This window comes from Chiloscyllium plagiosum, unplaced genomic scaffold, assembly GCF_037043375.1.
Source record: "Chiloscyllium plagiosum isolate Xiang-an unplaced genomic scaffold, Cpla_swu_hap1 HiC_scaffold_44, whole genome shotgun sequence".
Classification (NCBI taxonomy): domain Eukaryota; kingdom Metazoa; phylum Chordata; class Chondrichthyes; order Orectolobiformes; family Hemiscylliidae; genus Chiloscyllium; species Chiloscyllium plagiosum.
In genome coordinates, this window is record NW_028270182.1 from 21,212,346 (window position 1) to 21,231,528 (window position 19,183).

Below are 19,183 nucleotides of genomic sequence, written 5' to 3' on the forward strand. Positions count from 1 at the left end.
ACTTGCTAATTTAATCAAAGTCATTTAATAAAAGCTAATTTTATTGTGAAATTTGATAACATTCTGATTACAGGTAGCAGGGTCATGGGTGACAGTCAGTATTTGGTGGAGATGCTGCAGGCTTTCTCTTTGGTGAGGTCAAAGGTCTCTCTACAGCACTGTTAGATCGTCATTGAAATAGAGCAGAATGGACTGGCGATAGTTATCTGGTTCCATCTGCAGCTCGTAGAATATTTCATCCTCATCCACAATCCCATTTTCCTCTAGCGTCTTGTCCATCTTCAGAGGAACCCCATCATATTTCCATGTGTAGCTGGCTGCATGTGCATTATACTCTAGGTACCTCTCAAGAATGTCATTCACCGTCTCCTCACTGCACACCTGGTTAGCCCGTGTTTGAGGGGTTGGATGAAGAGAGAGGAAAACACACATTGAAGAAAACAAAAATATGACACATTTTCATTGCTCAGCTACAGTGCAGGTGTTTTATTTTGGTGAAATGTGGTCACTGTTGCAATCTACGAACCACAGCAACCAATTTGTACACATCAGTATCCTGCACTAAAAGCCAAACAGTATATTTTTGCAATGTTCACTGAGAGGGCAATGTGACACCCCAGACGTTGGGTAAAAGACACCCACCCACGGTGCTCGTCTTCCATTTGGTGGCTGTGGGATCTTTCGCATCCACCCCAGTGGATCATTAAGCTCGGTTTAATGACTCACCTGAGTGACAGCACCTCAACTCCCTCGGTGTTGGACTGGAATGTCGGCATTGCTTTTTGGACTCAAGTCCAGAAACGAGCCTTGATTCGAGAATCTTTTGCTTATTCATTCACGGGATGTGGGTGTTGTTGGCTTTACTAGCATTTCTTGACCACCCCTCACTATTAGTTGAGAAGGCAATGGTGAACCGCCTTCTTGAACCACTGTATTTCATATGCTGTAGGTTGACCCACAATGCTGTTAGGGAGGGCAATGTAAGACTACGACCCAGCAACATGAAAGGATGACAATATAGTTCCAAGTCAGGATGATGAGTGGCTTGGAGGGAAACTTGCAGATGGTGTTGTTCCTAAGTATCCGCTACCTTTGTCCTTCTGGTTGGAAATGATTGTGGGTTTGGAAGCTGTTTAGATTACTTACAGTGTGGAAATAGGCCCTTCGGCCCAACAAGTCCCACCAGCCCTTCGAAGACCAACCCACCCAGACCCATTCCCCTACATTTACCCCTTCACCTAACACTACAGGCAATTTAGCATGGCCAATTCACCTAACCAGACACTGGTAGAATGTGCAAACTCCACACAGACAATTGCCTGAGGCGGGAATTGAACTCGGGTTTCTGGCTCTGTGAGGCAGCAGTGCTAACCACTGAGCCACCGTACCGCCCTGTTATCCAGGGATCTTGGGAGAATTATTGCCGTGCATCTTGTAAATGCTACACACTGCTGCTACTGTGCATCAATGATACAGAGAATAAATGGTTGTGGGTGTGGTGCCAATCAAGCAGACTGTTTTGTCCTTGATGGTGTCAAGCTTCCTAAGTGTTGGGTGGCTCATCCAGTTGAGTTTCTGGTCATTGGTAACCCCAGGATGTTGAGAATGAAGGATTCACTGATGGTAATACTACTGAATGTAAGGAAGTAATGGTGTCCTCGTGGGAAATGGTCATTACCTGGCACTTGTGTGGTGTGAATGGTATGTGCTACCAGTCAGTGCAAGCCCGAATACTGTCCAGATCTTGTCACATTGATCATGGACTGCTCCAGTATCTGAGGAATCACAAATGGTACTGAACATTGTGCAATCATCAGCAAACATCTCCACCTCTGATGGATGGAAGATCATTGCATTGATGTTCTGGGCTTCCCATCAATGAGGATGAGGATGTTTGTGCCACCTCCTTTTCCAGTGAATTGCTTAATTGGCTACCACTATTCCAGCTGGACGTAGCCGGACTGCAGGGGTTCAATCTGACTCATTGATTATGGAGCCACATAGTTTATCACTTTTTGCCAATGCTACTTGGCATGCAAGTGGTCCTGTTTTATAGCTTCACAGGATTGACACCTCATTTTTAGGTATACGCTCTCCTGCACTCTCATTGAACCAGGGTTGATCCCCTGGCTTGGTAGAGTGGGGAATATGTTGGGCTATGAAGTTGCAGATCGTATTGAAGTACAATTCTGTCACTGTTGATGGCCTACAGTGATGCCTGGATTGAGTTGCTAGATCTAGATGCTAGTTTAAAAAGTCCAAAAATGTGCAGGTCAGGTGAATTGGCCATGCTAAATTGCCCGTAGTGTTAGGTAAGGGGTAAATGTAGGGGTATGGGTGGGTTGCGCTTCGGCGGGGCGGTGTGGACTTGTTGGGCCGAAGGGCCTGTTTCCACACTGTAAGTAATCTAATCTAATCTAATCTAATCTGTTTGAAGCCTGTCCCTTTTAGCACAGTAATAGTGCCATACAATGCAACTGAAGGTACTCTCAATGTGAAGACATAGACTGTGCAGTTGGCACTCTTACTGGTGCTGTCATTGACAAATATATCATTGTATACATAAATGTGTATTGGTGATGGTGATGTCAAGTATGTTTTTCCCTCTTGTTGGTTCCTTCACCACCGTCACAAACCCAGTCCAGCAGTAATGTCCTTTTGGACCAGATCAACTCATTCAGCAATGATGCTGCCAATCCACTCTCGGTGGTGGGTATTGAAATCCCCCACCCAGAGTACATTCTGCCCTCTTCCCATCCTCAGTGCTTCCTCCAGGTGGTGTTCAACACGGAACAGCACTAGTTCATCTGCTGAGGGAGGATAACATGTGGCAGTCAGCAGCAAGTTTTCTTGCCCATTTTTGACCTGATATCATGGAGTTTTTAGTCAATTTTTAAGGACTCCCAGAACAACTCCCTCCTTACTGTATACCACTGTATTGCCTAACTCAGTGGCAAGGGCTGACATTATGAAAGAATCACTAATTTAGAAAAAAGATATTGAAGTAGATCCAGGTCCTAAGTTATTGCTGCCAGAGAAAGGATGCTTTTTTAATTTCCTCCTCAGTCCTCTGACATTATATGTTACAAATCATTCAGTTCATGAGCCATTCTGATAATGAGCTGTCCCCTTCAACCCATTGTTTTGCCATTTCTATTTGACCAAGTTTGATATGTTTGCTGTCAAGAGTATCCTCCTTTGTCCCCTTCTGCAGCCTATTACTACTCTTCAGGTTCTCCCTCTCTCTTCCCACCTCCGCCCCCAATTACCACCACCACCACTACAACCCACCAGCTCATTGTCCAGCGCCAGATTGTTTACCTCTATCATTTGGCATGCTCACACTAACAGGGTCAGCAAATCTTCCTTCTCTGTGTTACTTAACAGTCTCAATCTCTTTCTTACTGGGACAAATCTGCACACTGACTAGTGTCTCTCAGTCTCCTCTCCCTAATCAAGATATACATGCACTGACTGGTGTCTCTCAGTTCCATCTCCCTTAGAGAGATATGTGTACAATGACTGGTGTCTCTCAGTCACTCACTCTGCAATCAGTCATGTTCCTGGAGTGTTTTATAACAGCTGAGTGTTTGGATGAAAGACTCCACATTGTTCTGTGTGTTGCCTAAAAATAGATGGTTTGAAATATTGATCAATTGTCAGAACGCATTAGTGACTCCAGCTTTCCTGAAGGCAAACCCTGTGATGTAATGCCCACCTCCATCTCAATCAAATCCCTTCCTAACTCAAAACAAACAATGGTTAATTTAAAAAAAAACAAAGGAGTGCAGATGTTGCAAATCAGAAACAAAAACAGAAATTGCTGGAAAAACTCAGCAGTTCTGGCAACATGTCATAGAGTCATAGAGATGTACAGCATGAAAACAGACTCTTCAGTCCAACCTGTCTACGCTGCCTTGTAAATCTTTTCTGAACCCTTTCAAGTTTCACAACATCTTTCCAATAGGAAGGAGACCAGAATTGCACGCAATATTCCAACAGTGGCCTAACCAATGTCCAGTACAGCCGCAACATGACCTCCCAACTCCTGTACTCAATACCCTGACCAATAAAGGAAAGCATACCAAATGCCTTCTTCACTATCCTATCTATCTGCGATTCCACTTTCAAGGAACTATGAACCTGCACTCCAAGGTCTCTTTGTTCAGCAACACTCCCTAGGATCTTACCATTAAGTGTATAAGTCCTGCTAAGATTTGCTTTCCCAAAATGCAGCACCTCGCATTTATCGGAATTAAACACCATCTGCCACTTCTCAGCCCATTGGCCCATCTGCTCAAGATCCTGTTGTAATCTGAGGTAACCCTCTTCGCTGTCCACTACACCTTCAATTTTGGTGTCATCTGCAAACTTACTAACTAAACCTCTTATGCTCACATCCAAATCATTTATGTAAGTGACAAAAAGTAGAGGGCCCAGCACCGATCCTTGTGGCACTCCACTGGTCACAGGACTCCAGTTTGAAAAACAACCCTCCACCACCACCCTCTGTCTTCGACCTTTGAGCCAGTTCTGTATCCAAATGGCTAGTTCTCCCTGTATTCCATGAGATCTAACCTTGCTAATCAGTCTCCCATGGGGAACCTTGTCGAACGCCTTACTGAAGTCCATATAGATCACATCTACCGCTCTGCCCTCATCAATCTTCTTTGTTACTTCTTCAAAAAACTCAATCAAGTTTGTGAGACATGATTTCCCACGCACAAAGCCATGTTGACTATCCCGAATCAATCCTTGCCTTTCCAAATACACATACATCCTGTCCCTCAGGATTCCCTCCAACAACTTGCCCACCACCGAGGTCAGGCTCACCGGGTCTATAGTTCCCTGGCTTGTCTTTACCGCCCTTCTTAAACAGTGGCACCACGTTAGCCAACCTCCAGTCTTCTGGCACCTCACCTGTGAATATCGATGATAAAAATATCTCAGCAAGAGGCCCAGCAATCACTTCTCTAGCTTCCCACAGAGTTCTCGGGTACACCTGATCAGGTCCTGGGGATTTATCCACCTTTGACCGTTTCAAGACATCCAGCACTTCCTCCTCTGTAGTCTGGACATTTTGCAAGCTGTGTGAACAGAAAGCAGAGTTAATGCTGCCAGACCTGCTGGGTTTTTCCAACAATTTCTGTTTTTGTTTCTGAAGAAGTGCAGATGTTGCAAATCAGAAAGAAAAACAGGAAGGGATTTGATTGAGATGAAGGAGTGCACCACATCACAGGCAGCATCTGTGGAGAGAAAACAGAGTTAATCTGCCAGACCTGCTGAGTTTTTCCAGCAATTACTGATTAATTGAAGCTGCATACCTCGATCACCTGTTCTTGGCCTGTTAGCGTGTTGATAATGCGGATGTCTCTTGTTTTTTCAGTTAAATATCCAACCTCGTACTTTGGATCTTTCCACCATGGTGTTCCAAAGGCATTACACCAATCACTCATCGGCATGAGGGGTGGAATGTGAGCAAAGCGGCCACGAGGAGTGTGGTACTTCTGGCAATTGGTGAGCTGGTCAATCTTGATGCGTATCTATGTTGGGAATGAAGAGATTGCTGTTCACTGCTCCACTCTTATAGTGCACACAAAGCTGCTTGCAATTTTGTGGCTTCTTCAGATGTACCCACACCACTCCTCTCCAGCTGACAATTTGATACAGAGTAAGCTTTTCCCATCCCAGAACCCTTGACTGCTCCTGGTCCAGGTCTACCCCTGTTGGTTAGTGGGTAACACACTTATTTCTGTCATGGAGGTCAGGTCACAGAGATTTATTGAATTACAGAAGAGGGATAGCAGAGGGCCATTCAGCCTGTTGTACTATGCTGACCCTCTTTTCAAGCAATCCTCCTAGTCCCCCTCCCTTATCATTTCCCCAAAGCAGTCCAAATTTTGCCTTTTCAGATAATGTTTCAAAACTCTTTCAAAAAACTCAATTGTACATGTCTCGACCACAGTCAGGCAGCACATCTAAATCCTAACCACTCACTGTGTGGAGAATGTGTTCCTCTTGTCACACTTGCTTCTTTTGCCAATCACTTGAAACTTGTACCGTCTGGTTATTGATCCTTTCTTCAATGAGAACAGATTTTTTCTGTCTGCTTGATTAAATCTTCAATCAGCCTTTTCTTCTCCATATTTATCCAATCTCCTTTCATCACTGAGGTTCCTCATCCTGAGGGCGGCTCGGTGGCTCAGTGGTTAGCACTGCTGCCTCACAGCACCAGGGTTGCAGGTTCGATTCCAGCCTCAGGCGACTGACTGTGTGGAGTTGGCACATTCTCCCCGTGTCTGCGTGGGTTTCCTCCGGGTGCTCTGGTTTCCTCCCGCAGGCCAGGTGAATTGGCCATGCTAAATTGCCCATAGCGATAGGTCCATTAGTTGGAGGGTAGTGCGTCTGGGTGGGTTACTCTTCAGAGGGTTGGTGTGGACTGGTTGGGCTGAAGGGCCTGTTTCCACACTGTAAGGAATCTAATCTAATCCCTAGAACCATTTTTGCACTTTCTCATTAAAGTCTTCCTAAAGTGCAGCTCCCAGAATTGCAATTTGGTTGAGAATGATGTTGTGTTCCACACAGGTTTTTATCACAACTTCCTTGTATTGAAGGCAGATGAGAAAATTCCTCATGGCCTCCAAAACGCCAATTCAGCCCTCAGCTGACTGAGGAGAAGAGGATCTCAAGTCCAAAATCTCAAACCCAGACTAAGGTCAAGGTTTACTGGGCAGCAATGATCTCCAGGCTCCCATATGCTTCAGATACTTGCAAACTCCTGTCACAAGACAGGAGAAGCACCAGCACAGTCTTCACAAGATTCTTCAAAACCCGTGGCAACACTGGAAACCCAGCAGCTCAATGATGCATTAATCATTCTAAACCAGCTCTCTTGAGTGGGATATGCCATTCATATCCTTGACAGCTGACTCTGCAAATCATTACTCAGAACCATGGGGCAGCAGAAATGCTTTAGGAAGGTCCTCAAGGAGGTTATACAACTCCTCTACTGCCACCTTTCCTCACAGAAAACCTGGCATTGCAACCAACCAAATGGGGCAGGTTCAGTTGGGAAGGCACCTAATACACTGAGAGGCTTAGTCAGGAATGTCAGAGGGAGTGCACAAAGCTCACAACAACTCAAAATGTTCAAACTCAACAAGTGCACATCTAAATACTTCTTCAGCGTATTTCTGTCTCTAGCACTCTTAAAGGCAGTGAGCTCCAGTTTCCTACCATCCTCTGGGTGAAAATCTTTCTCCTGACATCTCCTCCCCATCCATTGCCTTAAATCTATGCCCCTGCTCATTGATCCCCCCATCAAGGGGAAAAGTTTCTTCCTGACTACCCTATCTATGACCCTCAAAATTTTATACATCTCAGTCATAGCCTCTCTCAATCTCCTCTGCTCAAAAGGAAACAGTCCCAGTCTGTCCAATCTCTCTTCATGATTGAGACTTTCCAGCCCTGGCAACATCCTGGTAAATCTCCTCTTCGCTTCTCCAGTACTATCATATTCCTCCTATAAAGCAAATTCCAGAATGGCAAACAATACTCTAGCCTTACCAATGTTTCATAAAGTACCTCTTAAATACAGGAACCTGGTCAACATTTTCTGTTAAACTGATTCCATCAGAGAGTTAAACCAGGGAACTTGCCTGCTTTGATTAAATCATTGAGTTCTGTGACAACCCAGTAGTGGATCTTAAGAATCAGTGTACTTCCCCAAGTGGGTGAAACACCAGTTTAAACATGGGTCAGGCAGTGTTGGCTACTGTGGTCCCCGGTGATATAGTGAATAGCTTCAATGCTTTGGTTAATCCTCTTTGTCCTCAGTTTCATCTGCCCTGCCAACCGAGATTCCATACTTACATCTTTACGCTTCTCATCGAACCAATGGCTGATATCTTGACCAGCTGCTTCTAAAATGGGTTTCAGTAGAATGTCACCTGAATGGGAAGAGAATACAAAATCAGCACAGCCAGGATACAACCACAAAAATACTGTCTGCCAGCTACATCTTCCAAAGGTTGTCTTCACGTGGAAACGAAATGTATTCCATGCCCTGGTTTCTGAACCCCGAAGAGCCAAGCTAAACCAGAGCCAACAGTAACGAAAGATACAAAAATGTGGCTGTCGTCACTAAAAGAAGACTTGCATTGACATAGCCCCATTCGTGACCACTAGAGTCATAAAGCCCCTAGACAGAACAAAGTAATTTACAATCAACAAGATACTTTACAGTACATTGTTGCTGCTATGCTAGAAACACATCATCTCGTTCGTGCACAAGAAGATCCCACAAACAGGAATGTGATAAAGGTCAAATAACTATCTGTTACCAATGTTGGCTAGAGAATAAATGTTTGCCACAGATCTCTGTGGAGAACCCCAGCTCTCCCCTCTTCACAGCTCTGCTTTGAAATAGCGGTCACAGGATCTTTCCAAGATGAGCCCAATCCCATTTCCCCACCACTCACGAACCCAAAGTGCCTGCCGGTCCAGATTTTAAAAGTCTCACTAATTGTTTTTAAATCTGTAATCTTTCCCTGTGCAGGTCGGACGTGGAACCACATAGTTTTGGTAACTCAGGAGCAAGTTACTGCAGGTACTGTTGCTGGAGAACACAGTGGGTCAGCCAGCATCCCCCTGCACAGAGGGCAAACTAACATCTCGAGTCCAGATGATTCTTCAACCAGAGCTCGTCTGAAAGTCGTTCCCTTCACCACATGGAAAGGTCCAAGCTGTTGGAACAAATTACTCCAGAAATCTTTTGCTCTAAGGCTCAAGTTGTTGTTGTTGTTGTTGTGTTGGGCTGAGTGACGACAGCTCTTCACCTTTAAACTGTTCAGCCAGAGGAGTCAGGTCATAGACTTTTCCCAGGTAGGAGACCCATAAATCATCCATGGTGTTATGGACAGCCACTTCCCGACTGCTGTAGTAGCGGGAGTGCAGCATGGTCACTGACTGCTTCCCTTGTGCTGCCTCCTCCATTGCCATGGTGACAGGGAGCCGGAAGTGGCTGTGTACACCTTCCGGTGCTCGGAACTACATCTCCCAGGAAGCAGTGCGGAGGCGAGCCCCGCGGACCTTGCAGCCCCCGCTCCCTCTCACGGGCTTCTCGGAGGTGAGTCTCCCACCGCCGGGATCGGCGGCTCCGGTTGTGGCCGGGTAACGGACGGTCTGTTTGGTTTTATCAGGCTCACAAAATGGCGGCGGGACACTCGCAGGCACCGGGCGGAGGGGAGGACAGTGGGGGAGGGGGAGGACAGTGGGGGGAGGGGGAGGACAGTGGGGGGAGGGGGAGGACAGTGGGGGGGGAGGACAGTGGGGGGAGGGGGAGGACAGTGGGGGGGGAGGGGGGGGGAGGACAGTGGGGGGGGAGGACAGTGGGGGGGGAGGGGGGGGAGGACAGTGGGGGGGGAGGGGGGGGAGGACAGTGGGGGGGGAGGGGGGGGAGGACAGTGGGGGGGGAGGGGGGGGAGGACAGTGGGGGGGGAGGGGGGGAGGACAGTGGGGGAGGGGGGGGAGGACAGTGGGGGGGGGAGGAGGGGGAGGACAGTGGGGGAGGGGGGGGAGGACAGTGGGGGGGGGAGGAGGGGGAGGACAGTGGGGGGGGGGGAGGGGGAGGACAGGGGGGAGGGGGAGGGGGAGGACAGGGGGGAGGGGGAGGGGGAGGACAGGGGGGAGGGGGAGGGGGAGGACAGGGGGGGGGGGGAGGGGGGGGGGAGGGGGAGGGGGAGGGGGAGGACAGTGGGGGGGAGGGGGAGGGGGAGGACAGTGGGGGGGGGGGGGGAGGGGGAGGACAGTGGGGGGGGGGGAGGGGGAGGACAGTGGGGGGGGGGGGGAGGGGGAGGGGGAGGGGGAGGACAGTGGGGGGGGGGAGGGGGAGGACAGTGGGGGGGGGGGGGAGGGGGAGGACAGTGGGGGGGGGGGGGAGGGGGAGGACAGTGGGGGGGGGAGGGGGAGGACAGTGGGGGGGGGGAGGGGGAGGACAGTGGGGGGGGAGGGGGAGGACAGTGGGGGGGGAGGGGGAGGACAGTGGGGGGGGGGGGGAGGGGGAGGACAGTGGGGGGGGGAGGGGGAGGACAGTGGGGGGGGGGAGGGGGAGGACAGTGGGGGGGGAGGGGGAGGACAGTGGGGGGGGAGGGGGAGGACAGTGGGGGGGGAGGGGGAACGTGACGGGGGATATCGGGGGGGGAGGGGGAACGTGACGGGGGATATGGGGGGGGGAGGGGGAACGTGACGGGGGATATCGGGGGGGAGGGGGAACGTGACGGGCGATATCGGGGGGAGGGGGAGCGTGACGGGGGATATCGGGGGGGGGGCGGGGGAACGTGACGGGGGATATGGGGGGGGGAGGGGGAACGTGACGGGGGATATGGGGGGGGGAGGGGGAACGTGACGGGGGATATGGGGGGGGAGGGGGAACGTGACGGGGGATATGGGGGGGAGGGGGAACGTGACGGGGGATATGGGGGGGGGAGGGGGAACGTGACGGGGGATATCGGGGGGGAGGGGGAACGTGACGGGGGATATCGGGGGGGGGGGAGGGGGAACGTGACGGGGGATATCGGGGGGGGGGGAGGGGGAACGTGACGGGGGATATCGGGGGGGGGGGAGGGGGAACGTGACGGGGGATATCGGGGGGGGGAGGGGGAACGTGACGGGGGATATCGGGGGGGAGGGGGAACGTGACGGGGGATATCGGGGGGGTGAGGGGGAACGTGACGGGGGATATCGGGGGGGGGGAGGGGGAACGTGACGGGGGATATCGGGGGGGGGGGGAACGTGACGGGCGATATCGGGGGGGGGGAGGGGGAACGTGACGGGCGATATCGGGGGGGAGGGGGAACGTGACGGGGGATATGGGGGGGGAGGGGGAACGTGACGGGGGATATGGGGGGGGAGGGGGAACGTGACGGGGGATATGGGGGGGGGAGGGGGAACGTGACGGGCGATATCGGGGGGGAGGGGGAACGTGACGGGCGATATCGGGGGGGAGGGGGAACGTGACGGGGGATATCGGGGGGGGGGGGAGGGGGAACGTGACGGGGGATATCGGGGGGAGGGGGAACGTGACGGGCGATATCGGGGGGAGGGGGAACGTGACGGGGGATATCGGGGGGGGGCGGGGGAACGTGACGGGCGATATCGGGGGGGGGGAGGGGGAACGTGACGGGCGATATCGGGGGGGAGGGGGAACGTGACGGGGGATATGGGGGGGGAGGGGGAACGTGACGGGGGATATGGGGGGGGGAGGGGGAGGACAGGGGGGAGGGGGAGGGGGAGGACAGGGGGGAGGGGGAGGGGGAGGACAGGGGGGAGGGGGAGGGGGAGGACAGGGGGGGGGGGAGGGGGGGGGGGAGGGGGAGGGGGAGGGGGAGGACAGTGGGGGGGGGGGGGAGGGGGAGGACAGTGGGGGGGGGGGGGGGAGGGGGAGGACAGTGGGGGGGGGGGAGGGGGAGGACAGTGGGGGGGGGGGGGGGAGGGGGAGGGGGAGGACAGTGGGGGGGGGGGGAGGGGGAGGACAGTGGGGGGGGGGGAGGGGGAGGACAGTGGGGGGGGGGGGGGAGGGGGAGGACAGTGGGGGGGGGAGGGGGAGGGGGAGGACAGTGGGGGGGGGGGAGGGGGAGGACAGTGGGGGGGGAGGGGGAGGACAGTGGGGGGGGAGGGGGAGGACAGTGGGGGGGGAGGGGGAACGTGACGGGGGATATCGGGGGGGGAGGGGGAACGTGACGGGGGATATGGGGGGGGGAGGGGGAACGTGACGGGGGATATCGGGGGGGAGGGGGAACGTGACGGGCGATATCGGGGGGAGGGGGAGCGTGACGGGGGATATCGGGGGGGGGGCGGGGGAACGTGACGGGGGATATGGGGGGGGGAGGGGGAACGTGACGGGGGATATGGGGGGGGGAGGGGGAACGTGACGGGGGATATGGGGGGGGAGGGGGAACGTGACGGGGGATATGGGGGGGAGGGGGAACGTGACGGGGGATATGGGGGGGGGAGGGGGAACGTGACGGGCGATATCGGGGGGGAGGGGGAACGTGACGGGGGATATCGGGGGGGGGGGAGGGGGAACGTGACGGGGGATATCGGGGGGTGGGAGGGGGAACGTGACGGGGGATATCGGGGGGGGGGGAGGGGGAACGTGACGGGGGATATCGGGGGGGGGAGGGGGAACGTGACGGGGGATATCGGGGGGGAGGGGGAACGTGACGGGGGATATCGGGGGGGTGAGGGGGAACGTGACGGGGGATATCGGGGGGGGGGAGGGGGAACGTGACGGGGGATATCGGGGGGGGGGGGAACGTGACGGGCGATATCGGGGGGGGGGAGGGGGAACGTGACGGGCGATATCGGGGGGGAGGGGGAACGTGACGGGGGATATGGGGGGGGAGGGGGAACGTGACGGGGGATATGGGGGGGGAGGGGGAACGTGACGGGGGATATGGGGGGGGGAGGGGGAACGTGACGGGCGATATCGGGGGGGAGGGGGAACGTGACGGGCGATATCGGGGGGGAGGGGGAACGTGACGGGGGATATCGGGGGGGGGGGGAGGGGGAACGTGACGGGGGATATCGGGGGGGGGGGGAGGGGGAACGTGACGGGCGATATCGGGGGGAGGGGGAACGTGACGGGGGATATCGGGGGGGGGCGGGGGAACGTGACGGGCGATATCGGGGGGGGGGAGGGGGAACGTGACGGGCGATATCGGGGGGGAGGGGGAACGTGACGGGGGATATGGGGGGGGGAGGGGGAACGTGACGGGGGATATGGGGGGGGGAGGGGGAACGTGACGGGCGATATCGGGGGGGAGGGGGAACGTGACGGGCGATATCGGGGGGGAGGGGGAACGTGACGGGGGATATCGGGGGGGTGAGGGGGAACGTGACGGGGGATATCGGGGGGGGGGAGGGGGAACGTGACGGGGGATATCGGGGGGGGGGGGAACGTGACGGGCGATATCGGGGGGGGGGAGGGGGAACGTGACGGGCGATATCGGGGGGGAGGGGGAACGTGACGGGGGATATGGGGGGGGAGGGGGAACGTGACGGGGGATATGGGGGGGGAGGGGGAACGTGACGGGGGATATGGGGGGGGGAGGGGGAACGTGACGGGCGATATCGGGGGGGAGGGGGAACGTGACGGGCGATATCGGGGGGGAGGGGGAACGTGACGGGGGATATCGGGGGGGGGGGGAGGGGGAACGTGACGGGGGATATCGGGGGGGGGGGGAGGGGGAACGTGACGGGCGATATCGGGGGGAGGGGGAACGTGACGGGGGATATCGGGGGGGGGCGGGGGAACGTGACGGGCGATATCGGGGGGGGGGAGGGGGAACGTGACGGGCGATATCGGGGGGGAGGGGGAACGTGACGGGGGATATGGGGGGGGAGGGGGAACGTGACGGGGGATATGGGGGGGGGAGGGGGAACGTGACGGGCGATATCGGGGGGGAGGGGGAACGTGACGGGCGATATCGGGGGGGAGGGGGAACGTGACGGGGGATATCGGGGGGGGGGGGAGGGGGAACGTGACGGGGGATATCGGGGGGGGGGGGGAGGGGGAACGTGACGGGCGATATCGGGGGGGAGGGGGAACGTGACGGGGGATATGGGGGGGGAGGGGGAACGTGACGGGGGATATGGGGGGGGGAGGGGGAACGTGACGGGCGATATCGGGGGGGAGGGGGAACGTGACGGGCGATATCGGGGGGGAGGGGGAACGTGACGGGGGATATCGGGGGGGGGGGGAGGGGGAACGTGACGGGGGATATCGGGGGGGGGGGGGAGGGGGAACGTGACGGGCGATATCGGGGGGGAGGGGGAACGTGACGGGGGATATGGGGGGGGGGAGGGGGAACGTGACGGGGGATATCGGGGGGGGAGGGGGAACGTGACGGGGGATATCGGGGGGGGAGGGGGAACGTGACGGGGGATATCGGGGGGGGAGGGGGAACGTGACGGGGGATATCGGGGGGGAGGGGGAACGTGACGGGGGATATCGGGGGGGGAAGGGGAACGTGACGGGGGATATCGGGGGGGGGAGGGGGAACGTGACAGGGGATATCGGGGGGAGGGGGAACGTGACGGGGGATATCGGGTGGGGGGGAGGGGGAACGTGACGGGCGATATCGGGGGGGAGGGGGAACGTGACGGGGGATATGGGGGGGGGGGAGGGGGAACGTGACGGGCGATATCGGGGGGAGGGGGAACGTGACGGGGGATCTCGGGGGGGGGGGGAGGGGGAACGTGACGGGGGATCTCGGGGGGGGGAGGGGGAACGTGACGGGCGATATCGGGGGGGAGGGGGAACGTGACGGGGGATATCGGGGGGGGGGAGGGGGAACGTGACGGGGGATATCGGGGGGGGGAGGGAGGGGGAACGTGACGGGGGATATCGGGGGGGCGGAACGTGACGGGGGATATTGTGGGGGGGAGGGGGGGAGAACGTGACGGGGGATATTGTGGGGGGGAGGGGGGGAGAACGTGACGGGGGATATCGTGGGGGGGAGGGAGGGGGAACGTGACGGGGGATATCGGGGGGGGGGAGGGGGAACGTGACGTGGGATATCGGGGAGGGGGAACGTTACGGGGGATATCGGGGGGGGGAGGGAGGGGTAACGTGACGGGGGATATCGGGGGGGGGGAACGTGACGGGGGATATCGTGGGGGGGAGGGGGAACGTAACGGGGGATATCGTGGGGGGGAGGGAGGGGGAACGTGACGGGGGATATCGGGGGGGAGGGAGGGGGAACGTGACGGGGCATATCGGGGGGGGAGGGGGAACGTGACGGGGGATATCGGGGGGAGGGAGGGGGAACGTGACGGGGGATATCGGGGGGGGAGGGGGAACGTGACGGGGGATATCGTGGGGGGGAGGGGGAACGTGACGGGGGATATCGTGGGGGGGAGGGAGGGGGAACGTGACGGGGGATATCGGGGGGGAGGGAGGGGGAACGTGACGGGGCATATCGGGGGAGGGGAGGGGGAACGTGACGGGGGATATCGGGGGGAGGGAGGGGGAACGTGACGGGGGATATCGGGGGGGGAGGGGGAACGTGACGGGGGATATCGGGGGGGGAGGGGGAACGTGACGGGGGATATCGGGTGGGGGAGGGGGAACGTGACGGGGGATATCGGGGGGGGGAACGTGACGGGGGATATAGGGGGGGGGAGGGAGGGGGAACGTGACGGGGGATATCGGGGGGGGGAGGGAGGGGGAACGTGACGGGGGATATCGGGGGGGGGAGGGAGGGGGAACGTGACGGGGGATATCGGGGGGGGGAGGGAGGGGGAACGTGACGGGGGATATCGGGGGGGGGGGAGGGGGAACGTGACGGGGGATATCGGGGGGGGAGGGGGAACGTGACGGGGGATATCGGGGGAGGGAGGGGAAACGTGACGGGGGATATCGGGGGGGGGGGAGGGGGAACTTGACGGGGGATATCGGGGGGGGGAGGGGGAACGTGACGGGGGATATCGGGGGGGGAGGGGGAACGTGACGGGGGATATCGGGGGGGAGGGGGAACGTGACGGGGGATATCGGGGGGGGGGGGAGAACGTGACGGGGGATATCGGGGGGGGGAGGGAGGGGGAACGTGACGGGGGATATCGGGGGGGGGGGAACGTGACGGGGGATATCGTGGGGGGGAGGGAGGGGGAACGTGACGGGGGATATCGCGGGGGGGGGAGGGGGAACGTGACGTGGGATATCGGGCGGGGGGGAGGGGGAACGTGACGGGGGATATCGGGGGGCGGGGGGGAGGGGGAACGTGACGGGGGATATCGGGGGGGGGAGGGAGGGGGAACGTGACGGGGGATATCGGGGGGGGGGAACGTGACGGGGGATATCGTAGGGGGGAGGGGGAACGTGACGGGGGATGTCGTGGGGGGGAGGGAGGGGGAACGTGACGGGGGGTATCGGGGGGGGAGGGAGGGGGAACGTGACGGGGCATATCGGGGGGGGAGGGGAAACGTGACGGGGGATATCGGGGGGAGGGAGGGGGAACGTGACGTGGGATATGGGGGGGGGGGGGAGGGGGAACGTGACGGGGGATATCGGGGGGGGAGGGAGGGGGAACGTGACGGGGGATATCGGGGGGGGAACGTGACGGGGGATATCGTGGGGGGGAGGGGGAACGTGACGGGGGATATCGTGGGGGGGAGGGAGGGGGAACGTGACGGGGGATATCGGGGGGGAGGGAGGGGGAACGTGACGGGGCATATCGGGGGGGGAGGGGGAACGTGACGGGGGATATCGGGGGGAGGGAGGGGGAACGTGACGGGGGATATCGGGGGGGGAGGGGGAACGTGACGGGGGATATCGGGTGGGGGAGGGGGAACGTGACGGGGGATATCGGGTGGGGGAGGGGGAACGTGACGGGGGATATCGGGGGGGGGGAACGTGACGGGGGATATCGGGGGGGGGGGAGGGAGGGGGAATGTGACGGGGGATATCGGGGGGGGGGAGGGAGGGGGAACGTGACGGGGGATATCGGTGGGGGGGAGGGAGGGGGAACGTGACGGGGGATATCGGGGGGGGGGAGGGAGGGGGAACGTGACGGGGGATATCGGGGGGGGAGGGGGAACGTGACGGGGGATATCGGGGGGGGGAGGGGGAACGTGACGGGGGATATCGGGGGGGGAGGGGGAACGTGACGGGGGATATCGGGGGGGGGGGGGAACGTGACGGGGGATATCGGGGGGGGGGGGTAACGTGACGGGGGATATCGGCGGGGGAGGGAGGGGGAACGTGACGGGGGATATCGGGGGGGGGGAACGTGACGGGGGATATCGTGGGGGGGAGGGAGGGGGAACGTGACGGGGGATATCGTGGGGCGGAGGGAGGGGGAACGTGACGGGGGATATCGGGGGAGGGGAGGGGGAACGTGACGTGGGATATCGGGCGGGGGGGGGGGGAACGTGACGGGGGGGGGGAAACGTGACGGGGGATATCGGGGGGGGAGGGGAAACGTGACGGGGGATATCGGGGGGGGAGGGGAAACGTGACGGGGGATATCGGGGGGGGAGGGGGAACGTGACGGGGGATATCGGGGGGGGGAGGGGGAACGTGACGGGGGATATCGGGGGGGGGAGGGGGAACGTGACGGGGGATATCGGGGGGGGAGGGGGAACGTGACGGGGGATATCGGGGGGGGAGGGGGAACGTGACGGGGGATATCGGGGGGGGAGGGGGAACGTGACGGGGGATATCGGGGGGGGAGGGGGAACGTGACGGGGGATATCGGGGGGGGAGGGGGAACGTGACGGGGGATATCGGGGGGGGAGGGGGAACGTGACGGGGGATATCGGGGGGGGAGGGGGAACGTGACGGGGGATATCGGGGGGGGAGGGGGAACGTGACGGGGGATATCGGGGGGGGAGGGGGAACGTGACGGGGGATATCGGGGGGAGGGGGAACGTGACGGGGGATATCGGGGGGGGAAGGGGAACGTGACTGGGGATATCGGGGGGGGGGAGGGGGAACGTGACAGGGGATATCGGGGGGAGGGGGAACGTGACGGGGGATATCGGGTGGGGGGGAGGGGGAACGTGACGGGCGATATCGGGGGGGAGGGGGAACGTGACGGGGGATATGGGGGGGGGGAGGGGGAACGTGACGGGCGATATCGGGGGGAGGGGGAACGTGACGGGGGATCTCGGGGGGGGGGGGAGGGGGAACGTGACGGGCGATATCGGGGGGGAGGGGGAACGTGACGGGGGATATCGGGGGGGGGGAGGGGGAACGTGACGGGGGATATCGGGGGGGGGAGGGAGGGGGAACGTGACGGGGGATATCGGGGGGGCGGAACGTGACGGGGGATATTGTGGGGGGGAGGGGGGGAGAACGTGACGGGGGATATTGTGGGGGGGAGGGGGGGAGAACGTGACGGGGGATATCGTGGGGGGGAGGGAGGGGGAACGTGACGGGGGATATCGGGGGGGGGGGAGGGGGAACGTGACGTGGGATATCGGGGAGGGGGGAGGGGGAACGTTACGGGGGATATCGGGGGGGGGAGGGAGGGGTAACGTGACGGGGGATATCGGGGGGGGGGAACGTGACGGGGGATATCGTGGGGGGGAGGGGGAACGTAACGGGGGATATCGTGGGGGGGAGGGAGGGGGAACGTGACGGGGGATATCGGGGGGGAGGGAGGGGGAACGTGACGGGGGATATCGGGGGGGGAAGGGGAACGTGACTGGGGATATCGGGGGGGGGGAGGGGGAACGTGACAGGGGATATCGGGGGGAGGGGGAACGTGACGGGGGATATCGGGTGGGGGGGAGGGGGAACGTGACGGGCGATATCGGGGGGGAGGGGGAACGTGACGGGGGATATGGGGGGGGGGAGGGGGAACGTGACGGGCGATATCGGGGGGAGGGGGAACGTGACGGGGGATCTCGGGGGGGGGGGGAGGGGGAACGTGACGGGGGATCTCGGGGGGGGGGAGGGGGAACGTGACGGGCGATATCGGGGGGGAGGGGGAACGTGACGGGGGATATCGGGGGGGAGGGGGAACGTGACGGGGGATATCGGGGGGGGGGGAGGGGGAACGTGACGGGGGATATCGGGGGGGGGAGGGAGGGGGAACGTGACGGGGGATATCGGGGGGGCGGAACGTGACGGGGGATATTGTGGGGGGGAGGGGGGGAGAACGTGACGGGGGATATTGTGGGGGGGAGGGGGGGAGAACGTGACGGGGGATATCGTGGGGGGGAGGGAGGGGGAACGTGACGGGGGATATCGGGGGGGGGGGAGGGGGAACGTGACGTGGGATATCGGGGAGGGGGGAGGGGGAACGTTACGGGGGATATCGGGGGGGGGGAGGGAGGGGTAACGTGACGGGGGATATCGGGGGGGGGGAACGTGACGGGGGATATCGTGGGGGGGAGGGGGAACGTAACGGGGGATATCGTGGGGGGGAGGGAGGGGGAACGTGACGGGGGATATCGGGGGGGAGGGAGGGGGAACGTGACGGGGCATATCGGGGGGGAGGGGGAACGTGACGGGGGATATCGGGGGGAGGGAGGGGGAACGTGACGGGGGATATCGGGGGGGGAGGGGGAACGTGACGGGGGATATCGTGGGGGGGAGGGGGAACGTGACGGGGGATATCGTGGGGGGGAGGGAGGGGGAACGTGACGGGGGATATCGGGGGGGAGGGAGGGGGAA

At 59.6% G+C, this 19,183-nt stretch overlaps 2 protein-coding genes across 4 annotated transcripts in view; one reads left to right on the forward strand and one right to left on the reverse strand.

Annotated features, from left to right (window-relative positions):
- On the reverse strand, positions 1-9,107 carry cyb5d1 (cytochrome b5 domain containing 1). The gene is made up of 4 exons (XM_043686923.2): positions 8,838-9,107; positions 7,873-7,949; positions 5,325-5,543; positions 1-381 (listed from the first exon to the last, which is right to left on the reverse strand). Exons 1-4 carry the CDS (start codon positions 8,998-9,000, stop codon positions 151-153), a joined length of 690 nt encoding a protein of 229 aa, XP_043542858.1. The 5' UTR covers positions 9,001-9,107; the 3' UTR covers positions 1-150.
- Positions 9,082-19,183, forward strand: part of naa38 (N-alpha-acetyltransferase 38, NatC auxiliary subunit) — a 27,199-nt gene continuing 17,097 nt past the window's right edge. Inside the window, exon 1 of one of the 3 annotated variants that reach the window (XM_087983036.1) lies at positions 9,082-9,171. The gene's annotated coding sequence lies outside the window, so the exon portion shown is untranslated. Of the gene's footprint in view, positions 9,182-19,183 lie in introns of all 3 variants that reach the window. The other 2 variants (XM_087983035.1, XM_087983037.1) reach the window with 2 other exon arrangements.